Here is a 27,019-nt window from a genome sequence, read left to right on the forward strand (position 1 = left end):
AGAATAGAATAGACCAGGTTGGAATATTACCAACTTGCCACTGAAGTGGCCTTGCTTCCGGAGCATGCCCACTGCTTTTTATATTGCAAAACTTCTTTACTTGCAACGTTCTGTAGCCTCCTGAAATTGTCTTTTCCCTTTTTCAAAGGAAGGAGCAAAATACTAAGCACAAAAAGAAGGCTTTGGCGCAGTGTGGCTGGAAAGCTGCTGGCAGAAAGGGACCTGGGGGTGCTGGTGGACAAGCAGCTGAACAGGAGCCAGCAGTGTGCCCAAGACAGCCAAAGGCCTCCTGGCTGGGCTCAGCAATGCTGTGTCCAGCAGCAGCAGGGAGGGGATTGTCCCCTGGCACTCAGCTCTGGGCAGGCCACACCTCCAGTGCTGGGTCCAGTGTTGGGCACCTCAGGACAAGAGAGATGTGGAGGTGCTGAAGCCAGGGCAGAGCAGGGCAAAGAAGCTGGGAAGGGCCTGGAGAAGAAATCTGATGAGGAGCAACTGAAGGAGCTGGGGATGGTTAGTGGGAAAGAGAGGAGGCTGAGGGGAGACCTCCTGGCTCTCTACAGCTCCCTGCAAGGAGGTTGTGGAGAGGTTGGTGCTGGGCTCTGCCCCCAGGTCATTAGTGACAGAAGAAGAGGGAATGGCCTCAAGCTGCCCCTGGGGAGGTTCAGACTGGACATGAGGAAAGCTTTTTTTCAGGCAAGAGTGGTGAGGGCTTGGAATGTGCTGGGCAGGGAGGTGGTGGAGTCCCCAAGCCTGGCTGTGTTTGCAGGGGGTTTGGCTGTGGTGCTTGGGGCTGTGGTTTAGGGGTGAGCCTTGCAGAGCAGGGCTCTAGGTTGGCCTTGGTGACCCTGAGGCTCTTTCCCAACCTGACTGTTTCTGTGATTTCTGTGATTTTAGCAGAGGTCTTGCCCCCACATGGGCCTGGATTTCCCCCTTGATGCATACTTGCAAAACACAGGGCTCCAGCTCCAACTCTGATGTGCAATGTCAGCATCCTCTGGGCCTAAGAGCGACCTTCCCAGCTGATTCCAGCAGCCCTGCAGGGCCCTGGGGCTGGTCCCCACGCTCCTCACAGGCAGCAGAGCCCTGACCATGGATGCCATATCGAGTGTCAGGCTGACCTGTGGCACTCAGAACGAGAAGCTCTCTGCCCCACAAGCAATGCTGCCTGGGGGCATGTGGTTCCCTGGGCGAGTCAGCCACCGGGAGATGGTTTGCAGCTGTTGAGGGGGGCTGCTGTGGATGGTCCCCCGGCCCTGCGGTGACACTGCCTGGCACACTCCTCAGCATGACTTAGATGTTCTCTCCTGACCAAATCAGCTCCTCAGAAACATAAACAAAGAGGTTTATTGCAAATAAAAGCTGCCATTAGCCACCGTTAAAGCTTGCAAGGAGGTCATCTGCCGGTTGTGGAGGATCTGTGTGCCTGAGGGCTGCTCCTTCCACCAGGACAGCTGCCTGGAACATGATTGCATTTATCTGAAGGTGCCAAGCCAAACACCCTTCCACCTCCAGAGCTTTTGATTCGGCTGGTGACATCCCTCTGACACTTCCATGGTTTCACTTTCTCCCAATCTGGCAGTAGAGGCTCATGGAAAACCCCAGACCAAGAATCTGGAAAACAAAGACATTTCTGGTATGACCTGGCAGCCCTGCAACATCCCTGGGGACAGTCAGCACACAGCAGGAGCACTTGGTGTGCAAGCACTTGGGTTTCACAGGCAGCCTACATCTGCCCTGCAGAACAGCTTGCCCAAGGTAATTCTCACAGTACATGTCTCCAGAGCACAGGCATGAAAATGTCACCACAGGTGACACTGCAGGCATGGGGGAAAAGATCACAGGATCCCAGGGTGTTAGGGGTTGGAAGGGACCTCTGCAGATCCGCCAGTCCAACCCCCCTGCCAGAGCAGGACCATGGAACCCAGCACAGGTCACACAGGAACACATCCAGACAGGGCTGGAAAGGCTCCAGAGAAGGAGACTCCACAACCTCTCTGGGCAGCCTGCTCCAGGGCTCTGGCACCCTCACAGTCAAGAAGTTCTTCCTCATGCTGAGGAGGAACCTCCTGTGCTGGAGTTTCCATCCATTGCCCCTTGTCCCATCCCAGGGCACAGTGAGCAGAGGCTGTCCCTGTCCCTTCCTTCCTGCCCCCCAGCCCTCAGCTATTGATAGACATTGATCAGATCCCCTCTCAGTCTTCTCCTCTCCAGACTCAGCAGCCCCAGGGCTCTCAGCCTCTCCTCCCCAGGCAGTGCTGCAGTCCCTTCAGCATCCTTGGAGCCCTCCCTTGGACTCTCTCCAGCAGATCCCTGTCCCTCCTGAGCTGGGGAGCCCAGAGCTGGATGCAATGTTCCAGGTGAGGTCTCAGCAGGGCAGAGCAGAGGGGGAGGAGAACCTCCCTGGCTCTGCTGGACACACTCCTCTGCATGCACCCCAGGACCCCCTTGGCCTTCTTGGCCCCCAGGGCACATTGCTGTCCCATGCAGAACTTGCTGCCCACCAGCACTCCCAGCTCCTTCTCCACAGGGCTGCTCCCATCTAATTAAAGGAAGGATTCTCTGTTGGGTGAGGAACCCTCTAGCCCCTGGGGTTTAAAATGCAGTTGTTAGCTGCAATGGAACAGCAAATACTGGGAAATTCAATAAATTAAGGCCAAAATTCTACTTTTTATCTTCTAAGACAGTTGGAGAAACATTCTGAGATCGTTACTGCTGTAGGGTTAGGGTTTGCCTTTCCCCCTCCTCCCCTCCCTCTTCACTCTGAGGGTCCCAGAGCCCTGGAGCAGGCTGCCCAGAGAGGTTGTGGAGTCTCCTTCTCTGGAGCCTTTCCAGCCCTGTCTGGATGTGTTCCTGTGTGACCTGTGCTGGGTTCCATGGTCCTGCCCTGGCAGGGGGTTTGGACTGGAAGATCTCCAGAGGTCCCTTCCAACCCTTAACATCCTGGGATCCTGTGACCAGCTTCAAACCATACCAGTTGTGTATTGCAAGGGTTGCTCCTCCCTGAAATCCCTCCTCTTTTCCAGTGCCACTCTCTTTTATGTAAACATGTGTGTGAAGGCATGCATGTGTGTATGGATGCAGACACACATCTATACACACACCCCACTGCTTTGAGTGGCCAGTGATCCTGCAACCATTCATCACTAATAGGATTGGAACAGAAACACAAAGTCCTCTAAAGGACCTGTTGCTTGAAATGTACAATTCAGTAGGGTCACCTTCTGCAGTGGGAGTTACTGAGTGGAATTGCACAGCCTGTGACAGACAGCTGGTGAGGGCAGAGGATCAGAAAGCTTCCTCCTGGACTGAAAAGTGCCTCTCAAAAGTGCATAGCAGCCAATCAACATATCAAGCCATGGGCACCAGGATGCTTCACTGATTTCAGGAAGGTCAGAAGAGAGCATACAGAAGACAGGGCTACAGCTGAGACAAGGGCATGGGCTTACAGCTGGAATAAGCTCACAGGGCTTCTCCCATACAGGGCTTGCATTCTCACTTGCACCCAAGCAAAACTGGGCTCCACTTCTCCATCTAATCTCAACTAACTGGGTAAGATGAAACCATTAACAGCTCACAAGTGGCATAATGAGTACAAGAGAGACAGGGATCTGCTGGAGAGAGGCCAAGGGAGGATGCTTAGGGGACTTGAGCATCTCCCCTGGGAAGAGAGACTGAGAGCCCTGGGGCTGTTGAGTCTGGAGAGGAGAAGGATGAGAGGGATCTGATCAATGCTTATCAATAGCTGAGGGCTGGGGGTCAAGTGGAGGGGGCCAAGCTCTTGTGGGTGGTGCACAGCAATAAGCCAAGGAGCAATGGAGACAAACTTGACCAAAGAAGGTTTCAGCTCAGCATGAGGAGAAACTTCTTTGGTGTGAGGATGACAGAGCCCTGGAGCAGGCTGCCCAGAGAGGTTGTGGAGTCTCCTTCTGTGGAGCCTTTCCAACCCCACCTGGATGCATTCCTGTGTGGACTGCCCTGGGTGATGCTGCTCTGGCAGGGGGTTGGACTGGATGATCTCTGGAGGTCCCTTCCCACCTGTAATATACTGTGATTCTGTGAAGCAGGCAGAGAAGGAATGCTAGGGAAGAGCACTTTTCCTTGTCCATTTCTTTTCATCTGAGGTTTTCCAGAGCTGGGAAATCACAGGGTCAGAGGACGTTAGGAGTTGGAAGGGACCTCTGGAGATCTTTGTGTCCAACCCCTCTGCCAGAGCAGGAGCAGAGAATCCAGCACAGGTCACACAGGAACAGAATAGCACAGAATTAACAATGGAATGGAATGGAATGGAATGGAATGGAATGGAATGGGATGGAATGGAACGGAATGGAATGGAATGGAATGGAATGGAATGGGATGGAACGGAATGGGATGGAATGGAATGGGATGGAATGGAATGGGATGGAATAGAATAGAATAGAATAGAATAGAATAGAATAGAATAGAATAGAATAGAATAGAATAGAATAGAATAGAATTAACCAGGTTGAAGAGACCTTTGAGGTTATCCAGTCCAACCTATCATCCAACACCATCTAATCAACTTAACCATGGCATCAAGCACCCCATTAAGTCTCTTCCTAAACACCTCCAGTGATGGTGACTCCACCACCTCCCTGGGCAGCACATTCCAATGGCCAGTCTCTCTCTCTGGGAAGAACTTCTTCCTAACACATCCAGACAGGGCTGGGAAGCCTCCAGAGGAGACTCCACAAGCTCTCTGGGCAGCCTGCTCCAGGGCTCTGTGACCCTCACAGTGAAGGAGTTCCTCCTCATGCTGAGGTGGTGGCTCTTAATTTGCAATTACTTGAACAGCCACAATGTGTTACTGCCTTTGCAGAGGCTACATCTATTGAGTGCCCAGTGTCAGGTGACAGTTTGCACCAGCTGAGGCTGCTGTGGTTTATTGATTTATAATTGGGAGGGGCAGCCACCATGGAAAATGATGACTGGAGAACAGGGAGAAGTGAAGACTGATGAACTCACAGGCTCATGGAGTTATTGAGGCTGGAAAAGGCCTCTGAGATCATCAGGCCCAGCCTTTGACCTGACACCACAACTAAAAGGCTACAACTCATGGGAATGCAGTACCAAGAGCAAAGTGATTTGTAACTTACCTTTGGGATACAGATGCAATTTTACACTCCTATTATATTTTAAAAGGCCTTTTAATACTGGTCTGTTGCACCTATGCTCCCCCCAGTGAACTGTCATAGAGGTAAGAGACCTGACCCCCCACATACAGGATCTTAAGTAACATGACAGGGGAAGTTTAGGCTGGAAGTCCCAGGCTGGACTTGATGATCTTTGAGGTCTCTTCCAAACTTAGTGATAGTGATACTGTGAGAAAGGTCTTCCCAGAAAGAGAGCTTGGCCACTGGGATGTGCTGCCCAGGGAGGTGGTGGAGTCACCATCCCTGGAGGTGTTCAAAAAAGGCTTGGATGTGGCACTTGGAGCCATGGTTTAGTTGTCAGGAGTTAGGTGTGGTCTGAGCAGGGCAGAGCAGAGGGGGAGCAGAACCTCCCCAGCCCTGCTGGCCACACTTTTCTTGCTGCACCCCAGGATCCCATTGGCTCTCTTGGCCAAAGGTCACATTGCTGTCCCCTGCAGACCTTGCTGCCCAGCAGCACTCCAAGGTCTGTCAGCAGGGCAGTCCCTAACCTGTCCTGCTGCCTGCTGTTACTCTTCCCCAGATGCAGGACCCTGCACTTGTTCTTATTGAACTTCTTGTGGTTTCTTATCATAGAATACAATAGAATCATAGCATAGAAGAATACAGTAGAATAGAATAGAATAGAATTGAACTGAATTGAATTGAATTGAATTGAATAACATAGAATAGAATAGAATAGAATAGAATAGAATAGAATAGAATAGAATAGAATAGAATAGAATTTAATAACCTAGAACAAGAATCATAGAATAGAATAGAATAAACATAGAAGAGAATAATAGAACAGAATAGAATAACATAGAACAGAATCATAGAATAGAATAAACATAGAACAGAATAATAGACTACAACAGAATAGAATAGAATAACATAGAACAAAATCATTAGAATAGAATAGAATAGAATAGAATAGAATAGAATAGAATAGAATAGAATTTAATAACCTAGAACAAGAATCATAGAATAGAATAGAATAAACATAGAAGAGAATAATAGAACAGAATAGAATAACATAGAACAGAATCATAGAATAGAATAAACATAGAACAGAATAATAGACTACAACAGAATAGAATAGAATAACATAGAACAAAATCATTAGAATAGAATAGAATAGAATAGAATAGAATAGAATAGAATAGAATCATAGACTAGACTAGAATCACAGACTAGAATTCTTTGATTGCATTCTATGACTGATGAGGTTTCTTATGAGAAGACCTTTTCCTCAAGCAAAGCAGCAGTAGAGGAGAGAAAGACCAGCTAGCCTGCCTTGTATTTCCTGTCCACAAGGCTGGCTGTTAATTCACAGTTTGGCTGCAAGCCTCTGAAATCTTTGCAGGGAAAGTCCCACAGGCTACATAAATACAGGCACCAGGGTGGTCTGAGCCCACCTGAAGTTCACAGCTCAGCAGCCACACACTGTTTGCATGAAATGACTGCAAGATTATGGCTAAGGTGAGAGGTGGCTTTCCCTGGTCAGTTCATTGAACCATCCAGGTGTTTCCATCACACTCCCAGAGCCTTTCCCAGCAGAACACATTGCTGCTCAGCTACTGAAGCACTGACTGGTGTGTACCTCGACAACAGCCAGCCCGAAGGCGATCCCCATGATGATGAGCAGATGGTCTTTGAGGTATTTGCTGATCACTTCTCCACAAGTCTGAAAAAGAAGACAAAATTCTCCATTACAGGTAAGCAATATGATCCTCAGGCTACTAGGAAACCATCCTCTCCAAATAACTCATCTCAGGCTCTCCTTCTCTCTGTGCTGCAGAAAGGCTGTTTGGTTTTCCTTGCTGCTAGCAGACACAACCAGCACAGCTCTCTCTACCTTGTGCTCCAAGAAATACCTCCAGGCATGGCCCTCCTGAATATAAAAAGGAGCTCAGTAGCTGGCTAGAAAGGGGGACAATTTCAAACAAAACTATACAGCTGTAGTGCCCAAGGATCTTCAGGTGACAAGGAGAGAAGCATTTATTCTTGCTTGCATTTGGTAATCGCACCAAGGCAGGTTAGGAGGTGGTCTGCTGGAGAGCAGCCCCATGGAGAAGGACCTGGGAGTGATGGTGGGCAACAAGTTCTGCATGGGACAGCAATGTGCCCTGGGGGCCAAGAAGGCCAAGGGGATCCTGGGGTGCATGCAGAAGAGTGTGGCCAGCAGATCCAGGGAGGTTCTCCTCCCCTCTGCTCTGCTCAGCTGAGACCTCACCTGGAATATTGCATCCAGCTCTGGGCTCCCCAGCTCAGGAGGGACAGAGATCTGCTGGAGAGAGTCCAAGGGAGGGCTACAAGGATGCTGAAGGGACTGCAGCACTGCCTGGGGAGGAGAGGCTGAGAGCCCTGGGGCTGCTGAGTCTGGAGAGGAGAAGACTGAGAGGGATCTGATCAATGTCTATCAATAGCTGAGGGCTGGGGGTCAGGAAGGAAGGGACAGGGACAGCCTCTGCTCACTGTGCCCTGGGATAGGACAAGGGGCAATGGATGGAAACTGCAGCACAGGAGGTTCCACCTCAACATGAGGAGGAACTTCTGCACTGTGAGGGTGCCAGAGCCCTGGAGCAGGCTGCCCAGAGAGGTTGTGGAGTCTCCTTCTCTGGAGCCTTTCCAGCCCTGTCTGGATGTGTTCCTGTGTGACCTGTGCTGGATTTTATGCTCCTGCTCTGGCAGGGGGCTTGGACTGGAAGATCTTATAAGCCCTACGAGGAGAGGCTGAGGAAGCTGGGGTTGCTTAGCCTGGAGAAGAGGAGACTCAGGGGTGACCTTATTACTCTCTACAACTACCTGAAGGGAGGTTGTAGACAGACGGATGTTGGTCTCTTCTCCCAGGCAAGCAGTACCAGAACAAGAGGACACAGTCTCAGGCTGCGCCAGGGGAGGTTCAGGCTAGATGTTAGGAAGAAGTTCTATACAGAGAGAGTGATTGCACATTGGAATGGGCTGCCTGGGGAGGTGGTGGAGTCGCCATCACTGGAGGTGTTCAGGAGGAGACTTGATGGGGTGCTTGGTGCCATGGGTTAGTTGTTTGGGTGGTGTTGGATTGGTTGATGGGTTGGACGCAGTGATCTTGAAGGTCTCTTCCAACCTGGTTTATTCTATTCTATTCTATTCTATTCTATTCTATTCTATTCTATTCTATTCTATTCTATTCTATTCTATTCTATCTCCAGGGGTCCCTTCCAACCCCTAACACCCTGTGAGCCTGTGGTTATATGCTGATAGGAAAGAGCCAATGGATCCATTACCAGATCCAGAAGAGAACTGCAGTTTCCCACTTGCCTAATCTTTGGGTTCAACTCTTCAAAGCTTCTTATTAGAATCAGGCTTCACTAACAACATTTGGGTATAAAACCCAGCTTCAGAATTAACTCTGACAGATGTTTGGTGGGCTGGGAGAGAGAGAGAGATCATATCTGAAGTCCTCCACAGAGCTACTCTCCTTGATAATAAATGCATAGGTCACATAGATCTTCCAATCCAAGCCCCCTGCCAGAGCAGGGGCATAGAATCCAGCACAGGGCACACAGAACACATCCAGACAGGGATGGAAAGGCTCCAGAGCAGGAGACTCCACAACCTCTCTGGGCAGCCTGCTCCAGGGCTCTGGCACCCTCACAGTCAAGAAGTTCCTCCTTGTGTTGAGGTGGAACCTCCTGTGCTGCAGTTTCCATCAACTGACCCTTGTCCTATCCCAGGGCACAAGTGAGCAGAGCCTGTCCCTGTCCCTTCCTTCCTGACCCCCAGCCCTCAGCTATTGATTGACATTGATCAGATCCCTCTCAGTCTTCTCCTCTCCAGACTCAACAGCCCCAGGGCTCTCAGCCTCTCCTCCCCAGGCAGTGCTGCAGTCCCTTCAGCATCCTTGTAGCCCTCCCTTGAACTCTCTCCAGCAGATCCCTGTCCCTCCTGAGCTGGGGAGTCCACAACTGGATGCAATATTCCAGGTGAGGTCTCAGCACGGCAGAGCAGAAGGGGAGGAGAACCTCCCTGGCTCTGCTGGACACACTCCTCTGAATGCACCCCAGGATCCCCTTGGCCTTCTTGGCCCCCAGGGCACATTGCTGTCCCATGCAGAACTTGCTGCCCACCAGCACTGCCAGGTCCCTGTTTCAAGTCATAATAGTTTCCACCTTCAGCAACCACTCAGTCTGCTGCAAGGGCTCTGCACTGCAGAGCAGAGATACAGGCATCCCAGGAAGAGGAAGCAGCAGTGTGCTTCATGTATGCACTGAAATATCATAGGAGATGGCACAGGGGCAATCTGACTAATGGGATGTGCTGCCCAGGGAGGTGGTGGAGTCACCATCCCTGGAGGTGTTGAAGAAGAGACTGGCTGAGGCACTTGGTGCCATGCTTCAGTTGATGAGATGGTGCTGGGGGATAGGTTGGACTGGATGATCTCTGAGGTCCTTTCCAAGCTGGTTAATTCTGTATGCTAATGAAAAGAAGACAAAACTTTGCCTCTCTTGAAACACACAGAAGTGCTGCCTGTGCCAGCTACCAAAACCAGCCTGGGGGTCAGGGGAAGCAGAGTGGCACATTACATGTTCCTTACCCTTTTATAAATGTATCTGTCTTGATAATAGGTGCAGAGGTCTGTTGATGAGTCCTTTGGGTCACACTCACAGACTTTCTTGCCACCAAGAGGAACATTAAAATTGCTTCCCCAGTCTTTAGGTCCATTCAGCAAACCACAGCAATGGCTCTGCAAGAAAGGAAGAAGTGGGAGGGGAGGGGAAAAGTGATGTGCAGCTCAGAAAGAGTAGGGGAAGGAGCTGCAAGGAACCATGAAGGAGAAATTGCCTTTTATGGCTTTTTTTTCTCTCCATATGAAAGTTGTCTCAGATTGGTAAGTCCCAAGCACTCTTTATGCCCCTTATGGGCAAAGAAACTGGGGAGGGGTCTGGAGCACAGCCCTGGGAGGAGAGGCTGAGGGAGCTGGGGTTGCTTAGCCTGCAGAAGAGGAGGCTCAGGGGAGACCTTCTTGCTCTCTAGAATTCCCTGAAGGGAGGTTGTAGCCAGGTGGAAGTTGGTCTCTTCTCCCAGGCAAGCAGCACCAGAACAAGAGGACACTGTCTCAAGCTGTGCCAGGGGAAGTTTAGGCTGGAGGTGAGGAGAAAGTTCTCCACGGAAAGAGAGCTTGGCCATTGGGATGTGCTGCCCAGGGAGGTGGTGGAGTCACCATCACTGGAGATCTTCAAGAGAAGCCTGGATGAGGCACTGAGTGCCATGGTCTGGTTGATTGGATAGGGCTGAGTGATAGGTTGGACTGGATGACCTTGGAGGTCTCTTCCAACCTGGTTGATTCTATGATTCTATGGTCCCATGAGTCAATGATTCAATGGTTCCATGATTCCATGAGTTCCTGATTCAATGATTCCATGATTCAATGATTCCATGATTCTATGATTCTATGATTCTATGATTCTATGAGTTCCTGATTCAATGATTCTGTGATTCAATGATTCCATGATCCCATGATCCCATCATTCCATGATTCCATGATTCAATGATCCCATGATTCAATGATTTTATGATTCTATGATTCAATGATACATTTCCACACCAGTTTAAGTCTGCTAAGTGCAGTCTAAGACTGCTTGAGTAGTTTCAGACTGTTTAAGCAGTTTCAGACTGCCAAGGGCAGTGCTAAGGGTTTCAGCATGCAGTGCTCAATGAAATGCTGTGAAACTGCTTATTGGCAGTGCCAGAACGGAGCTGGAACATGAAGCAGTGCTGGATAAACTCTTTTTCTTTGGAGAATCAGCTCTTCTCTCTGCAGCTTGCACTTGGAGAAGATCAGGAGCAGTTCCAGCACCGTTGTGGTGGTTTTAGCCTATGTCTTTAAAATTTAGTTACATCCACATTTCACATCTTTAAGAGCCAGGCTGCTGCTGTGTGAGCCAGGCACACACAACTCTGAAAGCCAGAGAAATACCCAGCTTTAAGCACAGGAATGGGCTGGGGCAGTCAGGGCTTCACTTGGGGTTTGTCAGAGTTACATGAGGTTGCAGTTTTGCTTCATGTTCCACTTTGCTCAAGCCTCTGAAGCTCAGGGGTGCAGATGTGGGCTTCAGGTCTTCCCCCTCTTAAAAAGCAGCTGGCAATGTTCACAGAATTCTGTACCAGAGCAGAAGCCATAATAAAGGACATAACAAAGTCATCCTGGTCTATTCATAAATTAAACCAGTAATTATCTGATTAATTTTTTCCTTCATTTAGCTCCCTCTTCAGTCACCTCCATGTGGAGCTGCTCATCACATCAGAATAATTAAAGGCATCAGAAGCAGAGGACAGGCTTGGAGGTACAATGGGGAAGGAGAAGTGGAAGCAATATGAGCCAGCCACATGCTGTTTCTTGCTTCCTTTTATTTCACACCAGCAGCTTTTAAAAGTACAGGAATCCTTAAGCCTACCTAGCAAAGCCATCACCCATTAGGGGGCTCAAAAAACCCCATTCTGGGTAGCTCTTAGCTGGGATACAGTGAAGGTCCCTGGGAAAGTTGTAAGAAAGTCACCCAGAGAGTGGCTGTCAATGGTCCATGTCCAAGTGGAGGCCAGGGACAAGGGGAGTCCCTCAGGGATCAGTGCTGGGACCAGGCTTGTTCAACATCTTTGTTGGTGCCATGGACAATGGCATTGAGTGCACCCTCAGCAGGTTTGCTGATGACACCAAGCTGTGTGGTACAGCAGACAGCTGGAGGGAAGGATCCATCCAGAGGGACCTGGGCAGGCTGCAGAGCTGAGCCCATGAGAGCCTCAGGAGGTTCAACAAGGGCAAGGGCAAGGTCCTGCAGCTGGGTCAGGGGAATCCCAGGCACTGATACAGGCTGGGCAGGGGCTGGCTGGAGAGCAGCCCTGAAGAAAAGGCCTTGGGAGTGCTGGGGGAGGAGAAGCTCAACAGGAGCCAGCAGTGAGCACTTGCAGCCCAGAGAGCCAAGCAGAGCCTGGGCTGCAGCAAGAGAAGTGTGGCCAGCAGGGCAGGGAGGGGATTCTGCCCCTCTGCTCCACTCTGCTGAGACCACAGCTGGAGCTCTGGGGCCAGTGCTGGAGCCTCTGTGCCAGGAAGGATCTGGAGGTGCTGGCAGGTGTCCAGAGAAGGGCCACGAGGAGGACCAGAGGGCTGGAGCTGCTCTGCTGTGAGGACAGACTGAGGGAGTTGGGGTTGTGCAGGCTGGAGAGGAGAAGCCTCCCAGGAGACCTCATTGTGGCCTTCCAGGATCTGCAGGGGGCTCCAAGAAAGCTGGGGAGGGACTTTTGAGGGTGTCAGGGAGGGATAGGACTGGGGGGGATGGAGCAAAACTAGAAATGGGGAGATTGAGATTGGCTGTTAGGAAGAAGTTGTTCCCCATGAGGGTGGTGAGAGCCTGGCACAGGTTGCCCAGGGAGGTGGTGGAAGCCTCATCCCTGGAGGTGTTTGCAGCCAGGCTGGATGTGGCTGTGAGCAACCTGCTGTAGTGTGAGGTGTCCCTGCCCATGGCAGGGAGGTTGGAACTGGCTGAGCCTTGAGGTCCCTTCCAAGCCTGACAATTCTCTGGTTCTAAAGGAGCAGACAGCCATCTCCTGAAGGAGCTTAGCTGTCAGTGTGGCACTTGCACACTGTCTGTCCTTGCTCCACTGCTCCACGCTCTCTCACAAAGAAGTCATCACAGAAATTCCACCTCCTATCAGGAGAGCAGAAGCTCCTTGTGTAGTATTTTAACTTGCATTTCAGTCAGACCCTTCCCCACCCCCTGAGAATGAAAATTCCGATCTGTGGCAGACCAGCAACCCGTGAAGCACAGCCAGTGCTAGAGGGGGGGCAGATAGCAGCAGCCTCTTTGCTGGGTTTTAATTACCATCTCCTCAAACTCCTGGAATTTCTCTTGAATGGCTTTAGAGTCTTCTGCAGTGCTTTGCAGTGATTTCACACTCTCCTGGAGAGTCAGGTTAAGGGATGCTTCAATCTGAAAGTCCAATACAAACCCCATTAGTTTTCAGGGTAGCAACGAAACTGTGGGAAGAGAGCCATGAAATTGCAGCTCCTACTGTACCTGTGATCTGTACACTGCTCCTAGAACACCTCCTGTGACCTGAAGGATCAGGATTAGAAGCAGTCCAATGAAAAACTAGAAAGAAAACAGAAGGGGGTTAAAACTGCAGCACTTTTGGCCAAGGTGATAGAATTCCTTCAGAGTGAACATCGATTGAACAGTCATGGAGGTACAATGAGCTGAACTTCCAGCCTGAGCTGCTCTTCTTAATCCTTGCTTGGCACTGGGGAAAGGGGAGGGTTGAGACAGAGCCTGCCCAGAGGGTGACCAAAACAAGGCACACACCAGGGGGGTGTCAGGACAGGCAGTGTGTGGGTGAGAAGTGCAGGCAGGAGGGCAGGGAGGATGTCCTAGAAAGAGAGCAGAGGCAGCGAGTGGGAGCGTATGAAATCACATGGATAGGTACTGGGGAAGTGCATGGGGGAGGAACTGTGAGGATGGGATGCTTGAGCATTAAAAAAGCTGCTGGGCAACCTGATCTAGTGGGAAGTGTCCCTGCCCACAGCAAGGGGCTTGGATCTAGATGACCCTTGAGGCCCCTTCCAACCCTGCCAGCTCTGTGCTGTGCTCTCTGGGGCCTGGTTTCTTGTCGTCAAGGCTGCTGGTCATGGCTTTGTCTGCACTGGAATGCAGAAGGGGCTGGAGCACAAGGTGGGCAAGGAAAACACAGGAGAAAATCAAACACCTGCTTCAACAAAAGGTCACCCACCCTGTCCCTGGAGGTGTTTAAGCCCAGGCTGGATCAGGCTCTGGCCAGGCTGATCTAGTGTGGGGTGTCCCTGCCCATGGCAGGGGGGTTGGAACTGGATGATCCTTGTGGTCCCTTCCAACCCTGACTGATACAATGATACTATACTATGAATTTGCTATTACTTGCAATGGCCTTATCCATCAAAAGAAGATGTGGCCTGCTAAAGACAGCCAAAGGCTTGTCTTTCCTACCAAGAGCAGCATGCACCGGCTTTCCTTTATGGCGCCACAGCACCCCAGAAACCCAAGGACCATGATGATGGAGCCCACAGCTATCAGCACATCAACCCCTGCAAAGAGGCTGCTGTCGATATCCAACTCCTGGAAAGAGAAGAGAAGAGAAAAATAAGGGTCATTAAGCTACAAGAAGCTCCTCCTAAAAACCCTTCTGTGTTCCCCAAAGCAAGAGACTCGCTGAGAAATGGAATCATTAGCAACTAGGGAGAAGATTCTGAACCATAAACAAACCTTTAATGCTCCCTTCTTAAAGGAGCTTGATAGAACCTGGCTCTTAAGGCTCTGTCTCTGCACAAGATGAAAGTAAACTTCGCAGCAGAAATGAAGATCTCTCTTCCTTAAAAGGGCTTTCAGTTAGTTTACAGTCAGTGAATCTTTTGCCTTTTACTGGGAAGACCAAAATTCACAGGATGGTCACAGGAAGTTAGGGGTTGGAAGGGACCCAAAGAGATCTTCCAGTCCAAGCCCCCTGCCAGAGCAGGAGCATAGAATCCAGCACAGGTCACACAGGAACACATCCAGACAGGGCTGGGAAGGCTCCAGAGAAGGAGACTCCACAACCTCTCTGAGCAGCCTGCTCCAGGGCTCTGGCACCCTCACAGCTCTTCCTCATGCTGAGTTGGAACCTCCTGTGCTGCAGTTTCCATCAATTGACCCTTGGCCATTCCCAGGGTACAAGTGAGCAGAGGCTGTCCCTGTCCCTTCTTTCCTGACCCCCAACCCTCAGCTATTGATAGACATTGATCAGATCCCTCTCAGCCTTCTCCTCTCCAGACTAACCAGCCCCAGGGCTCTCAGCCTCTCCTCCCCAGGCAGTGCTGCAGTCCCTTCAGCATCCTTGTATCCCTCCCTTGGACTCTCTCCAGCAGATCCCTGTCCCTCCTGAGCTGGGCAGCCCAGAGCTGGATGCAATATTCCAGGTGGGGTCTCAGCAGGGCAGAGCAGAGTGGGAGGAGAACCTCCCTGGCTCTGCTGGACACACTCCTCTGAATGCCCCCCAGGATCCCATTGGCCTTCTTGGCCCCCAGGGCACATTGCTGTCCCATGCAGAACTTGTTGCCCACAAGGATTATCTCAAAATTTCTCTTACATTAACCAAAGAACAAAGAAACAAAGCCTCTGATTGTCATTAGAAGGCCAGGAATATACTCTGTGGCTGTTCCTGAGAGAACACTTGTCAGAGGGATGGGGGATCTGCTGGAGAAGCAGTTAGATATATTTTCCAAAGCAGATTTGATTTCTCTTCTCTTCTCTCCTCTTCTCTTCTCTTCTCCTCTCTCCTCTTCTCTCCTCTTCTCTTCTCTTCTCTTCTCTTCTCTTCTCTTCTCTTCTCTTCTCTTCTCTTCTCTTCTCTTCTCTTCTCTTCTCTTCTCTTCTCTTCTCTTCTCTTCTCTTCTCTTCTCTTCTCTTCTCTTCTCTTCTCTTCTCTTCTCTTCTCTCTCTTTTTGCTTTTCTTTGCTTTCCCTTGCTGACCTTTGCTGTCCTTTGCTGTCCTTTGCTTCTTTTTTCTTGTCTTTTACTTCAGGCATGATCTCTAATATTGCCCTCAGAGATGGGGGCTGCACTTTGATGTGTGGGACGTTCAACTAAATTCCTATACCTCAGTATTATGAAATACCAAATTATCCAGTTCCCACAGGACTGAGGAGAGGCCAAAAAGGAGAGAGGGAAAAAAAATGTTCAAAGGCTATTTTGCAGTGTGGCTGGTGCCAAGATCAGCCCAAAAAAAATAACTGTCTGGAAGTTGTCATATTTATCTTCTGATGGAAATTGCAAAGGTATATAGACAAGCATAATTTGAAGAGTGTGTTGTTCTTTCCCCTTCCAAGTTGGACTAATCTCCTGCTATTTATTCTTAGAAAGCTCTATTCATCTGCAGCCAAATCCTTATGGTCTGTTCAGTTATTACTCAGGCAAAAGAAACCCCAACCCCATACATGGGTTTTGAATGGGAACTTTGCCTGCCAAGAGGCAAAAACAATGTGAGAAAAATGCTTTGCATTTTGGTCCCTTCTCTTAATTCATGTATTATTCACAACTGGTGTTGAGAAAATGCTCAGTGTGACTTCAGGAGACCACTTTGGGACACCCTTAAGTATGGTTTTCTGAAAGGGAAATCTCCCCAAACTTAGGGAAGCATCACAGTGGTTCCATCTTTCCCAGCTCCATTGGACTTGGGGGTGCTGGTTGAGAGCTCATGAGCATGAGCCAGCAGTGTGCCCAGTGGGCCAAGAAGGCCAAAGTCATCCTGGCCTGCATCAAGAATAGTGCAGGGAGGTCATTCTGCCCTGTGCCCAGCGCTGGTCAGGCCACCCCTTGAGTCCTGTGTCCAGTTCTGGGTTCCTCAGGTTAGGAAAGATGTTGAGATGCTGGAAGGTGTCCAGAGAAGGGCAACAAAGCTGGGGAGGGGTCTGGAGCACAGCCCTGGGAGGAGAGGCTGAGGGAGCTGGGGTTGCTTAGCCTGCAGAAGAGGAGGCTCAGGGGAGACCTTCTTGCTCTCTCCAGCTCCCTGCAGGGAGGTTGTAGCCAGGTGGGGGTTGGTCTCTTCTCCCAGGCAACCAGCACCAGAACAAGAGGACACAGTCTCAAGCTGTGCCAGGGGAAGTTTAGGCTGGAAGTGAGGAGAAAGTTCTTCCCAGCAAGAGAGATTGGCCCTTGGGATGTGCTGCCCAGGGAGGTGGTGGAGTCCCCATCCCTGGAGGTGGTTCCAGGTGGTTTGGCTGTGGTGCCTGGGGCTGTGGTTTAGGGGTGAGCCTTGCAGAGTAGGGTTCTGGGCTGGCCTTGGTGATCCTGAGGCTCTTTTCCAAGCTGAATGTTTCTGTGGGTCTGTGACCTCATTTACCCTGCTGCACTACGTCGTCACGACCTGAGCGTTGCTGATGTGGCCCAAGTTCACTGCTTAAGCACAGAGCCAGGCTCTTCTCCTGCTAGTACAAGCAAGCATCCCCAGAGAGAGACTGCACAGTGCCTTTCAGAGGAGCATCTGCAAGCTGTGAATTCAGCTCCCCTCGAGGGTGTTGGACAACCTGCTGTGAGCCAGGGGCCAGTGCCTCTGGAACACACTTGGCAAAAGGCTGGCAGGGTCCAAGGAGCCTTTTCATCAACACCAGCAGCCTCTGTTCCATGTCTGCAAGATCAAGGGCTTCTCAAAACTGTCTCTTCTTTCCTTTTGCAGAAAAGAGTGTCTGCAGTAATCTAATAACACAGATAAAATCCAGGAGGGCTGTAAGAACTTTGCAATCCTAAGCAAAGATTTTTGAGACATTAAAACTCCTGCTGTTTGAACATGAAGGGAAAAGGGTGAGCAGGTTTTAAGAAGCCTTTTGAAATGACTAGGGGAAAATTGTTGCTCCCTTTCAAAGTTGCAGTTCCTGGGGAAATGGATCCAAGCTCGAGGAGGGGACAGTTAGGTTAGAAGTTGAGAAGAAGTTCTTCAGCATGAAGGTGGTGAGAGACTGGCACAGGTTGCCCAGGGAGGTGGTGGAAGCCTCATACCTGGAGGTTAGGTTTTGAAGGCCAGGGGGGATGTGGCTGTGAGCAACCTGCTGCAGTGTGAGGTGACCCTGCCCATGGCAGGGGGCTTGGAACTGGGTGATGCTTGAGGTCCCTTCCAACCCTGGCAATTCTGTGATGCTGTGGAATAATTGTTGTGTTATGGAAGACAGTGAAAAAGGCAAAAATGCTTCCTACAAAACGTTAGGAATATCTCTGACTGTGTTACTGCACCGGGGAAAGACCCTGAGAGGCCTAGGAGCTGCAGGAGGAGGGAGATGCTTGCTTGCAGAAAGCAGCGTGCAGCTGCAAGGACCTGCATACCCTTCTTGCAGTCACACACTTGTGCCTCTAGCAACAACTGTTTCTGGCTACCTGCACTGCTTTGTTTACTCCTAAACATCATGAAGTGCATTAATGTTTACCCACAAAACCCACAACACCTTTGTGGGAATGGAGATGAGAAAGGAAAATGTGAGCTGTGGCTTCAGACGTTTACCTCCTGAGCATTCTTGCTAACACGGATCCATATGGAGACTCCCAGAACAATGGCACCACACACCTGCAGGAGGAAATAAGAACAGTAAAATACTTAGAAAGATCAACAGTTTTGGATTAAAGTTCACAGGATCACAGGATGTTAGGGGTTGGACCTCGGGAGATCTTCCAGTCCAAGCCCACTGCCAGAGGAGGAGCACAGAATCCAGCACAGGTCACACAGAACACATCCAGACAGGGCTGGAAAGGCTCCAGAGAAGGAGACTCCACAACCTCTCTGGGCAGCCTGCTCCAGGGCTCTGGGAGTCTCACAGTGCAGAAGTTCTTCCTCATGTTGAGATGGAAGCTCCTGTGCTGGAGTTTATATTCATTTCTTGTTCTCCTATCCCAGGGCACAAGTGAGCAGAGGCTGTCCCTGTCCCTATCCCTTCCTTCCTGACCCCCAGGGACTGAGATCCCTCTCAGTCTTCTCCTCTCCAGGCTAAACAGCCCCAGGGCTCTCAGCCTCTCCTCCCCAGGCAGTGCTGCAGTCCCTTCAGCATCCTTGTAGCCCTCCCTTGGACTCTCTCCAGCAGATCCCTGTCCCTCCTGAGCTGGGGAGCCCAGAGCTGGATGCAATACTCCAGGTGAGGTCTCCCCAGGGCAGAGCAGAGGGGGAGGAGAACCCTGTCCCTCTTGAAGTGGGGGGATGCAATATTCCAGGTGAGGTCTCAGCAGGGCAGAGAGAGGTGGAGTTCAACTTGCACCAGATGCTGGCCAAAATTCTGGAGTAATTGTTTGGCAAAGTGAAGGAAGCATGAACTGCTGGAGCAGAGAATATTGACACACATCCAGGAAACTCCATAGGGGTAGTTAAATCTGCAGCTATGCACCAGATCCCTGCTGTGTCTACCTCCTCCTTTCCTTGATGAATTATACATGTGGTTGGGAAGCACACAGAAATTCCCTCAGATGAGACAGGAATAATCTTTCTATTGTATGTCTAGAAGGTGGCTGTGTCCTGTACAATGGAAGCACTCAGGATTTGATAAGGGATGGATGGTTGGAGATATTATGGTTCTAGAATGGTTCAGGACATAGTAGCAGCCTGCCAGTACCTCAAGGGGGCTGCAAGAAGGATGGAGAGAGACTGTTTGCAAAGGCCTGCAGGGACAGGACCAGGGGCAATGGCTTCAGACTGGAGCAGAGCAGATTGAGATTGGATGTGAGGAACAAGCTCTTTACTCTGAGGGTGGTGGAACACTGGAACAGGTTGCCCAGGGAGGTGGTTGGGGGACCCCATCCCTGGAGATATTCAAGGTGAGGCTGGACAGGGCTCTGGGCAGCCTGATCTAGCTGGGGATGTCCCTGCTGACTGCAGGGAAGTTGGACTGGATGACTTTTGGAGGTCCATTCCAGCCTGGACTATTCTGAGTCTATGAGTCCATGATTCTATATACCTAGAGACACATTCTTTGTGGTAAAACTACAGTTCTACACAAAGGCTTCCTGCTGTTCCTGTGTAACAACATCCAGCCTTGCTGAGGGAGGTGGTGGAAGCCCCACCTCTGGATGTTTTGGTACAAAATGTTGTTTCTGCACTCTGTAGATAATAAACATAGCTTCCTGCAATGCAGAGGAGGGCAAGGAAGCTGGGAAGGGCCTGGAGAAGAAATCTGATGGAGAGCAACAGAAGGAGCTGGGGATGGTTAGTGGGAAAGAGAGGAGGCTGAGGGGAGACCTCCTGGCTCTCTACAGCTCCCTGCAAGGAGGTTGTGGAGAGGTTGGTGCTGGGCTCTGCTCCCAGGTCATTAGTGACAGAAGAAGAGGGAATGGCCTCAAGCTGCCCCTGGGGAGGTTCAGACTGGACATCAGGAAAGCTTTTTTCAGGCAAGAGTGGTGAGGGCTTGGAATGTGCTGCCCAGGGAGGTGGTGGAGTCCCCAGGCCTGGCTGTGTTTGCAGGGGGTTTGGCTGTGGTGCTTGGGGCTGTGGTTTAGGGGTGAGCCTTGCAGAGCAGGGCTCTGGGTTAGCCTTGCTGATCCTGAGGCTCTTTCCCAACCTGAATGTTTCTGTGATTTCTGTGATGAATACTGAAGCCATAAATTGCCCTGAAAGGTTGTCATGAGCTTCCCATGGAGACTGGGACTCTTCCAATCCTTTTACAATTAGAAGAGCTATTTTTATATGCTGTAGATAATTATTTTGTTGGCCTTGAAACACACTTTCCTCACTAAAGTTTTCATCCAGTATTCAGCATCAAAGACCATAACAACTTCAGCAAATTATTTAGTATGGACCAGAGCCAGCACTCAGGCCATGAGCACCACACATTTGAAGTCAAACTTCCACAAAAGCATTTTTAAACATGAAAAGGGAAGCTGTACAACTGATGACAGCTACATCATGCTATCAAATTGAGCCAGAACTCCCCACTGAAACCTCCTGCATCCCACTGAGTCTGCTAGAACCTGATGGTACTGTAGGAAGCTATATTTGGGTCTCCCTCAGCAGCACTCTGTGAGCCATGTGGCTATGCAGCAGGCAACATGGGCTCTGCACAAGCTTCCACTGCAGCAGCTATTGCCAGACAGGCAAACAGAATTTGGCCCCCTGCCTTATTATGTGCTGCATAGGACCTCCCAGCCAAACACAGCACAGCAGCAGAAGGGAACAAAGCTGAAGGTCCTGCAGCTGGGGCAGGGCAATCCCAGGCACTGATACAGGCTGGGCAGGGACTGGCTTGAGAGTAGACCTGAAGAAAAGGCCTTGGGGATGCTGGGGGAGGAGAAGCTCAACAGGAGCCAGCAGGGAGCACTTGCAGCCCAGAGAGCCAAGCAGAGCCTGGGCTGCAGCAAGAGAAGTGTGGCCAGCAGGGCAGGGAGGGGATTCTGCCCCTCTGCTCCACTCTGCTGAGACCACAGCTGCAGCTCTGGGTCCAGTTCTGGAGCCTCTGTGCCAGGAAGGATCTGGAGGTGCTGGAAGGTGTCCAGAGAAGGGCCATGAGGATGAGCAGAGGGCTGGAGCTGCTCTGCTGTGAGGACAGACTGAGGGAGTTGGGGTTGTGCAGTCTGGAGAGGAGAAGGCTCTGAGGAGACCTCATTGTGGCCTTCCAGTATCTGAAGGGGGCTCCAAGAAAGCTGGGGAGGGACTTTTGAGTGTGCCAGGGAGTGATAGGACTGGGGGGGATGGAGCAAAACTAGAAATGGGGAGACTGAGATTGGATGTGAGGAAGAAGTTGTTCCCCATGAGGGTGGTGAGATCCTGGCACAGGTTGCCCAGGGAGGTGGTGGAAGCCTCCTGCCTGGAGGTGTTTGCAGCCAGGCTGGATGTGGCTGTGAGCAACCTGCTGTAGTGTGAGGTGTCCCTGCCCATGGCAGGGAGGTTGGAACTGGCTGAGCCTTGAGGTCCCTTCCAAGCCTGACAATTCTATAGGTCTATGTTTCTGAAGGGAAGGGCAAAAGTGAAGCATATTATCCCCTCCCTGATTTTAAGGATCCTACTTTGGTTCCACTCATGCTCTCTGTTCTTTACAGTGCCTCCAACTACAGCATTCAGGTAATTAGATTTAGAATTAGAATTAGAATTAACCAAGTTGCAGAATACTTTCAAGATCATCCAGTCCAACCTATCACCCAGCACCATCTCATCAACTAAACCATGGCACCAAGGGCCTCATCCAGGCTCTTCTTAAATACCTCAAGCTGTGCCAGGGGAGGTTTAGACTCGAGGTGAGGAAAAGGTTCTTCACTGAGCGATTCATTCGTCATTGGGATGTGCTGCCCAGGGAGGTGGTGGAGTCACCGTCCCTGGAGGTGTTCAAGGGGAGATTGGACGTGGCACTTGGTGCCATGGTCTAGTTGTGAGGTCTGTTGGAACAGGTTGGACTTGATGATCCTTGGGGTCTCTTCCAACCTTAGTTACTGTGATACTGTGATATCTCCAGGGATGGGGACTCCACCACCTCCCTGGGCAGCACATTCCCAAGGCCAATCTCTGTCTCTGGGAAGAACTTCTTCCTAACATCCAGCCTAAACCTCCCCTGGCACAGCTTGAGACTGTGTCCTCTTGTTCTGGTGCTGGTTGGCTGAGAGAAGAGACCAACCCCCACCAGGCTACAGCCTCCCTTCAGGTAGTTGTAGCCTGCTGAACACATTTTCCTGCACCACTAATAGCAACTGAAAGTGTGACTTACCCAGAAGATGAAGTTGAAGAAGAACATGGAGTATTTCATGCAGCTGCTCACCCCTGCCATTTTCAACAGGCTGAGGCAAACCCAAGCACTACAGCAGAAGCTTTCCTAAGAGCTTGACCGTGGTGAAGAAGCTGTTCCTGCGTGCTCAGAACACCTCTCCAACCACGTCAGATACACCATGCTCTGCTAGTGGAAGCAAACAAAAACGTGACCAAGGCATGGGGAATGATTTGAATAGTTCCTATACCACAGGTAAAGATTAACCAGAGCCCTGCGAGAGCGCTGCCAGCTGTTATCACCCAGCCGCCAGGGCGGCTCAGTCTTGTCCTACACCTCAAAAGTAAATAGATGGGGCAGTAAAAGTCAGAGCTTCCAGAGAAATGGGGCTGAGCATGAACACATTCTGCAGGCTTGCTTTGGGAGGTGGGAATTACTGCATTTCTTAATGCCTCCTTCCCTTCCCTTCCCTTCCCTTCCCTTCCCTTCCCTTCCCTTCCCTTCCCTTCCCTTCCCTTCCCTTCCCTTCCCTTCCCTTCCCTTCCCTTCCCTTCCCTTCCCTTCCCTTCCCTTCCCTTCCCTTCCCTTCCCTTCCCTTCCCTTCCCTTCCCTTCCCTTCCCTTCCCTTCCCTTCCCTTCCCTTCCCTTCCCTTCCCTTCCCTTCCCTTCCCTTCCCTTCCCTTCCCTTCCCTTCCCTTCCCTTCCCTTCCCTTCTTTACTCTGCCCATGGGTCACTGCCAACATTAATTGAGTCACTTTCCATATATTCAGCCAGGATGGTTTGAGGTTGTCCCAGCAGGGGAGAGGCAAGGAAGCTGCCACCATTTTCTCCCTCTTACTCTCTACCTCAGATCCTTTCCCTGACTAAATCAGGACCCCAGGAACCCCACCAGCACCATGGTGCACAAAACCTCCTGCTGTGCAGGTTTCCAAAGGTGCTGTGAATCCAAGCACAGCAATCATGGTTCTGGCATCAGATCACAGAGTCACAGAACTGTCAGGGTTGGAAGGGACCTCAAGGCTCAGCCAGTTCCAACCCCCCTGCCATGGGCAGGGACACCTCACACTACAGCAGGTTGCTCACAGCCACATCCAGCCTCCAGGGATGAGGCTTCCACCACCTCCCTGAGCAACCTGTTCCAACAAAAGAAGCCTGTGCAACAAACTGCTCAAAGGATTGACCCAGGAACAGAGCCATAAAGCCTCTCCCACTGGCTGCTCCTCCTTACAGATTAGAAGAGGAGCATTATCAGGGCACTGCCTGGGTGCAGGGCAGGGCAGGAGCCTCTGACATGGTACAGACAACTCTCCAGTGCAGCAGGGCAGGGCAGGAGCCTCTGACATGGTACAGACAACTCTCCAATGCAACAGGGCAGGGCAGGAGCCTCTGACATGGTACAGACAACTCTCCAGTGCAGCAGGGCAGGGCAGGAGCCCCTGACATGGTACAGACAACTCTCCAATGCAACAGGGCAGGGCAGGAGCCTCTGACATGGTACAGACAACTCTCCAGTGCAACAGGGCAGGGCAGGAGCCTCTGACATGGTACAGACAACTCTCCAATGCAACAGGGCAGGGCAGGAGCCCCTGACATGGTACAGACAACTCTCCAATGCAACAGGGCAGGGCAGGAGCCTCTGACATGGTACAGACAACTCTCCAATGCAACAGGGCAGGGCAGGAGCCTCTGACATGGTACAGACAACTCTCCAGTGCAGCAGGGCAGGGCAGGAGCCCCTGACATGGTACAGACAACTCTCCAGTGCAGCAGGGCAGGGCAGGAGCCCCTGACATGGTACAGACAACTCTCCAGTGCAGCAGGGCAGGGCAGGAGCCTCTGACATGGTACAGACAACTCTCCAGTGCAGCAGGGCAGGGCAGGAGCCCCTGACATGGTACAGACAACTCTCCAGTGCAGCAGGGCAGGGCAGGAGCCCCTGACATGGTACAGACAACTCTCCAGTGCAACAGGGCAGGGCAGGAGCCCCTGACATGGTACAGACAACTCTCCAGTGCAGCAGGGCAGGGCAGGAGCCCCTGACATGGTACAGACAACTCTCCAATGCAACAGGGCAGGGCAGGAGCCTCTGACACAGGGCAGACAAGTTTCCAGAGCAGCAGGGCAGCTGTGACAGGATGCTGACTTTGCCTGTTGCTGCACACAAGAAGCTGGAGAGCAATCACACAATCACAGACACATCCAGGGTGGACCCTCAGGTCCAGATGAGGCATATTAGAGCAGGAAAAAATAAATATCAGTACATGTGTAATGAACTTGGCCTGAAGTGGTGCCCACAACACAGGAAGGATGTGGAGCTGGTGGAGCAGGGCTAGAGGAGGGCCATGAAAATGCTCAGGGGGTTGGAGCAGCTCTGCTACAAGGCCAGGCTGAGGGAGCTGGGGGTGTTCAGCCTGGAGAAGAGGAGGCTCCAGGGAGACCTAATAGCAGCCTGCCAGGACCTGAAGGGGGCTACAAGAAGGATGGAGACTGTGTGCAAAGGCCTGCAGGGACAGGAGCAGGGGCATTGGTTTGAAATCAGAGAAGGGTAAATTTAGGTTGGAGGTTAGGAGGAAGTTCTATAGGGTAGTGAAACACTGGAACAGGTTGCCCAGGGAGGTAGTTGAGATCCCATCCCTGGAGATATTCAAGGTCAGGCTTCACTGGGCTATGGGAAACCTGATCTAGTGGAGGACGTCCTGCTCACCACATGGGGGTTGGACTGGGTGACCTTTAGAGGTCCCTTCCAACCCAAACCATTCTGTGATTCAATGATCTTCCCCTTTGACACTTCCCAAGCATGTTTGGGTTTGCAATACAAAGGTGTCAGGGGGGGATAGGACTGGGCAGAACAGAGCAAAATGATAGAAATGGGGAGATTGAGATTGGACGTGAGGAAGAAGTTGTTCCCCATGAGGGTGGTGAGAGCCTGGCACAGGCTGCCCAGGGAGGTGGTGGAAGCCTCCTGCCTGGAGGTGTTTGCAGCCAGGCTGGAGGTGGCTGTGAGCAACCTGCTGCAGTGTGAGGTGTCCCTGGCCATGGCAGGGGGGTTGGAACCCTGAGGTCTCTTCCAACCCTGACCATTCTGACATTCTGTAATTCTATAATGCTTTCATCTTCCTTCCCCTCTGTGCCTTTCCTAACTTCGAGCCTTTGCCTTCTCTTTTTACAATGTTCATTTCCCTTTGCTGGGTTTCTCTCCAAGGTCAGGCTGTGACCAAAGCCCAGCATCAGGTGAATCACTGTATAGCCAGCCTGGACTTGAAAAGCTGCCATGTCCTTGGTAGCAGGAAGCAGTTTGAACACTGGGGTGTGGATAGTGAATAATAAAAGTTTGTCATTGCTATTTCTGCTCAGCACAGTGATAAACACACAGCAGAGAAGCTGTACAAGATGGAGCTTGCAACATCAAGGTCATCAGACCTTTGCACCCAGTTCTGGGCTCCCCAGCTCAAGAGAGACAGAGACCTGCTCAGAGAGGCCAAGGGAGAGCCAGGAGGATGCTTAGGGGACTTGAGCATCTCCCCTGTGAAGAGAGACTGAGAGCCCTGGGGCTGCTGAGTCTGGAGAAGAGAAGGCTGAGAGGGATCTGATCAATGCCTATCAATAGCTGAGGGCTGGGGGTCAAGGGGAGGGGGCCAAGCTCTTGTGGGTGGTGCACAGCAATAAGCCAAGGACCAATGGAGACAAACTTGACCAGAGAAGGTTTCAGCTCAGCATGAGGAGAAACTTCTTTGGTGTGAGGGTGTTGGAGCCCTGGAGCAGGCTGCCCAGAGAGGTTGTGGAGTCTCCTTCTGTGGAGCCTTTCCAACCCCACCTGGATGCATTCCTGTGTGGACTGCCCTGGGTGATGCTGCTGTGGCAGGAGGGTTGGACTGGATGATCTCTGGAGGTCCCTTCCAACCTCTCATGTACTGTGAGACTGTGACCTGGTGAATCAGTAGAGGCTGCCTGTGTATGCTGTACAATGACAGATCTCAGGCTGTCACAGCATTCATCCTTCAGCAGATGGAATACTTCATCTCTTGCAACCTCCCCTGTTGCCCCAAGGTCTCTAATTAATACAAGCTTCTGCATACCCTGATTAAACTCCTGTAATGCAAAGTGTAAGAGCTGTTCTTATGCTTTCACAAGAATTTGCCCACCCTTGATGTTAAATGAAACTCAGCTCTGGGCAGGCCACACCTCCAGTGCTGGGTCCAGGTTTGGGCACCTCAGGACAAGAGAGATGTGGAGGTGCTGGAGCCAGGGCAGAGGAGGGCAAGGAAGCTGGGAAGGGCCTGGAGAAGAAATCTGATGAAGAGCAACAGAAGGAGCTGGGGATGGTTAGTGGGAAAGAGAGGAGGCTGAGGGGAGACCTCCTGGCTCTCTACAGCTCCCTGCAAGGAGGTTGTGGAGAGGTTGGTGCTGGGCTCTGCTCCCAGGTCATTAGTGACAGAAGAAGAGGGAATGGCCTCAAGCTGCCCCTGGGGAGGTTCAGAGTGGACATCAGGAAAGCTTTTTTTCAGGCAAGAGTGGTGAGGGACTGGAATGTGCTGGGCAGGGAGGTGGTGGAGTCCCCAAGCCTCGCTGTGTTTCAGGGTGGTTTGGATGTGTGGCTGTGGTTTAGGGATGAGCCCTGTAGAGCAGGGCTCTGGGTTGGCCTTGGTGACCCTGAGGCTCTTTCCCAGC

General features: G+C 51.3%; 1 protein-coding gene across 1 annotated transcript; it reads right to left on the reverse strand.

The window, feature by feature from the left end:
- Nucleotides 1-1,555: 1,555 nt before the first annotated feature.
- Nucleotides 1,556-22,413, reverse strand: TSPAN8 (tetraspanin 8). Its single transcript, XM_009910782.2, has 8 exons — nt 22,354-22,413; nt 18,183-18,245; nt 14,147-14,275; nt 13,205-13,279; nt 13,010-13,117; nt 9,727-9,876; nt 6,751-6,834; nt 1,556-1,611 (listed from the first exon to the last, which is right to left on the reverse strand). The coding sequence occupies exons 1-8, from the start codon at nt 22,411-22,413 to the stop codon at nt 1,558-1,560; spliced, it is 723 nt and encodes a 240-aa protein (XP_009909084.2). The 3' UTR covers nt 1,556-1,557.
- Nucleotides 22,414-27,019: the final 4,606 nt, after the last annotated feature.

The sequence above is a fragment of the Dryobates pubescens genome, chromosome Z, assembly GCF_014839835.1.
Source record: "Dryobates pubescens isolate bDryPub1 chromosome Z, bDryPub1.pri, whole genome shotgun sequence".
NCBI classification, from domain to species: Eukaryota; Metazoa; Chordata; class Aves; order Piciformes; family Picidae; genus Dryobates; species Dryobates pubescens.